At 49.4% G+C, this 3,859-nt stretch overlaps 1 protein-coding gene across 1 annotated transcript; it reads right to left on the bottom strand.

Moving 5' to 3' along the window:
• Positions 1-944: 944 nt before the first annotated feature.
• LOC309839994 (melanoma-associated antigen B10-like) lies at positions 945-1,899 on the bottom strand (the record flags this gene model as incomplete). Its single annotated transcript, XM_082682014.1, is given in 3 exon segments — positions 945-1,758; positions 1,760-1,863; positions 1,867-1,899. Coding segments are annotated over 3 exon segments (951 nt in total).
• Between the last annotated feature and the right edge of the window lie 1,960 nt (positions 1,900-3,859).

A 3,859-nucleotide genomic window follows, 5' to 3' on the forward strand; every position in this document is an offset into this window, starting at 1 on the left:
GCTTTAGTCTCTCAATCTGAGACACATCATCTGAGATTTTAGTCTCTGCCTACCGCTCAAACAAACTCATCTGACCGACCACCCAGCTTAATTAAAATTACCTCCCACTGAAGGGCTTGCAGTTTCCCAAGGTCTCAAACCCCTTTACCATGGGATATTTACATTTCACTACAATTAAAACCCCCAAGTCCTCACACCATCTTTTGACTTGTCATTTTAGTGGTAGGGAATATCTTACAATATTCCTAACGTCATAGCTGCTCCAAGACTTTAAAATTCTACTTTAAAATTCTATGGGCAGGAATGGTTCTTGTTCATCTTAGTATTCCCCATACTAACAGGGAGCTTTGCAAAGATTAGATGCTTAATTATTGTTAAGGGAGAAAAAAGTGGGCCACTGAAAAAGAGGTCTAATTTATTACAATATTATTTCTCCAATATTAATAATAATAAATATTATTATTACAATATTTATTACAATATTATTTTATTTTTATATATATATCATGTTATGAAATAACAGACCAAAAGTGATAAATGAAGCCAAGAATTTATCATCTTTTATTTATTTCTTGACCCCAACTATTACATTGTTGAGTTTTTCACATTTCCAAGGAAATGCCTCGTCTATTGCCATGTTATCTTATTCCAAATTACTAAATAAGGTAGAACTTTTCCAATTAGTTTTACAAAATAATAAAACTCTTACTCTTAAATCTCATTCACAGCCATCAGTGTTTGAGCAACATCACTCATAGATTTGGATTATGAAGCTACTTAAACCTTCTACTAAAAGGAACAATATTTTAAAAAAGTATCCAAGTTACTACATAGAACAGAAACACAAATATATGTTATACACTATGTTGTCTGCAGCCCCACCCCAACCTTCTACTACTTAGAATGTGGACTTCTCTTTTTAACAACAAAGTGAAGAATCTGCCTCAGACTCTATTGGGGTGGGAGGAGCTGCTGGCTATGGCCCTGGAGCGCACGCTGGCCAGGGCAGCAGTGCCAGCCCTGGCTGCAGCCCTGGCTCGGGCTCTCTCTCCCTCATCTCTCAAAGCCCCTTCATACCAGGATGGGAAGGCCCTGGGGACCGTATCATGGATCTTGGCCACAAACTCCAGCACTTTCATCTTCCCGGTTTCAGTGTGGGCTCTTGGGCCCCACAGAAACTCATAGCACAGAGGATCGCTGTTGGGCACCTGGCGGTACTCCAGGTACCTTTCCCGCACTAAATCTTTGGTGATAAGCTTCCTGGGCTCCCCCAAAATGAAGTGCTTCCTCCCCTCATATAACCCCATCCCATTCAATATTTGCCAGACTTGCTCCTCAGTGGCACAAGTGCCCTTAGTCAAGATCACACCCAGAACAGCCATCAACAGGCCTGTCTTGGGAACCTCTTTATCATCGCTCAGGTTTGCATCATAGCTTGGTTCTGGCTTGTTGACAAGGACATAGATGTGCCAGTAGGGATCCACTTCCTTCAGGTCAAGGCCAAAGATCATTTCCAGGTGCTCAGAAGCTCTCTTGAGGATCTCAAGGAAGTGATTCCTATAAATCTGGATTATATTTCTCAGCATATCTGCCTTGGTAATAGGCTCTTTCATTTGATGCTTGTACAACAGGTAGTACACCAGTATAACCACCTTCTCATCCATATGGCCTCTGTAGATGGGCTCAGTGTATGAAACAGCTCTGGCTCTCTGACCCTGTGGATTGCAACATGACCAAGCAATAGGTGAGTTTTGGGAAATAGCTTTGCAATGAGGAAGAAGACGGGATCTCTTCTCCCACTCTCACAGTGGCCTGAGCACCTACCAGATCCTTGGGCTCGTCTAGGGCCTGGCAGCGTTTTTCTCAGGCACAGAGCTTACTCTTCTGACCCCGAGGCATGATGACTTTCAACAAAAGCAGCAGGCAAGTGGCGGGTGACTCAGTGACCTAAAGGAAAGAGGATGAGATTGCTGGGCCACTTCAACAGGGAGATAGATACAGGCTTGGCCTCTACTGAAGGCCGCCTCTGTAGGTTTCCTTGAGGGCACTGTTCTAGGAGCCCACAAAGTTCCTATTCTCTAATTTGCCTCTTCCCTGAGGACCCTGTGGAAATAACTAGGGTGTACCTTAGCTCCTACCTACCAAATCTGCCTGGGGCTCACTGGGGCTTAGAGCAGTGGCTCTGTTCCGAGTTAACGAACAGAGTGTCATCACTTCACTTTTGGCAAGCCCTGGGGTTCCTGTGCTCTACTGGTCTGATGCTGACCCCTCATTTCAAAGTCCTTATCACTCTGAGACCCCAGAGATGGAAATGAGCAGAACTTCATTATACCACACTTGCCTGGGAATGCACAGGGAAGAGAACACAGAGCTCCGTGGGACCCTCTCTATCCTTGGATGATTAGCCATCTCAGTCCTCACTCAGTGCCCTTACTTTCGCTTCTGGTAGGGCCTAGGACTCCTCCCTCTGCTGACATGAGACCTATGCTCTCAGAGCAAGGCCCTCAAATCCTGAAAGTTCTGAGGAGGAGGTTAGGGAGGCCTCAGTCTAACCTATCTGCCCCAGGTACCCTCGGGGCTAATGACATGGATAGGATTCTCTGTGACCCCCACTGTTCTGAGGCAGGTGGTCCCCCCGGCCCTCACTCGGGATCCTCACACTGACGGTTGGAAAAGCTTGGATTCCCTCCCTTTAATGACCATGAGGCTGCTGTCTCAGACCAGACTTCGTCTTGCTGAGAGTGCCCGAGGAGCACACGAGGGGATGCCGCGGCCTCACCCCTTACGGGAGGCTGCTTAGGGCTGACGGCGGTGGTGGGGCTTTGCAAGGCCCCCTTTGTCGGGGGTGGGAGTTCCCCAAGACCTCACTCGGCGCCCTCGCTGTAACAGGCCGCGGGGCCTGGGAGCACCTCCCCCTGACGCCATGCCATCCTCCTCCCATTCTCGAGTGTTCATTCCCCCGGAACACCAAGAGACAGATGTCGCCTCTACCCCCATTAGGGCCTGGGACCCGTCTCGCTGTTGGTCTGAAGCTGACACCCTGCTCCGCCCTCATCCCCTCAGGGGAAATTTCAAAAATACTTAACAGGTCGTTCGGTCAGATGATTGCCATCCAGGTTCTCTCAGGGCTGAGAGCAGGGTGGAACTCTCTGGGGACACCTTTAATCTGGACTGGCCAGTCCCCTCAATCCCAACTCTGGGTCTTTACCGTAATTCCACACAGAGCCTGGAGCTTTTCCCTGGACTGACGTGATGCTGCCTCCTCAGACACCACAGGCAGAAGTTGGCCCACGTCACATCCTTACCCCTACCTAGGCCCCTCGCCGCAGCCGGCAAAAGGGGTTTGGGCTCTGCGAGGCCACCTATGCGCTGGAGCGGGTGGTTCCCTCAGACTTTGCCCAGGGTCCTTGCCTTTACTCCTTTAGGGCCTGGGACTCGTCCCTCTGCTAGTTTGAAGCTGACACCCTGGTCCCACCGCCCTCACCTGCCTTAGGCCTCTCAGAGGGAATTTAGAAGGTTCTCAGAGGTTGCTACATTCCTGCTTGGTTTCTTTAAGGGCCGATAGCAGGAGTGGGGCTCTCTGGGAGCCTCTCTAGTCCGCGATGGGCGGTACCCTCACATCTAACTCAGGATCTTTCCTGTAATTCCATGCAGAGCCCAGAGTGCCTCCCTTAGCGTACAAGACACCGCTCCCCTCAGACCTATGCCTTCACTTCCCTGAGACCCCAAGGCAGATATCAGAGTGCACCACTTCCGGCCAGCTTTGCCTGGGGTCTCCCAGGACTGACATGGGGCGAGGGGGCGGGGTTCTATGGGTTCAACTTTGTTGTACGGGTGGGGATTCCCTTGGAATTCACAT

The sequence above is a fragment of the Grampus griseus genome (assembly GCF_964374135.1).
Source record: "Grampus griseus genome assembly, chromosome: X".
NCBI classification, from domain to species: domain Eukaryota; kingdom Metazoa; phylum Chordata; class Mammalia; order Artiodactyla; family Delphinidae; genus Grampus; species Grampus griseus.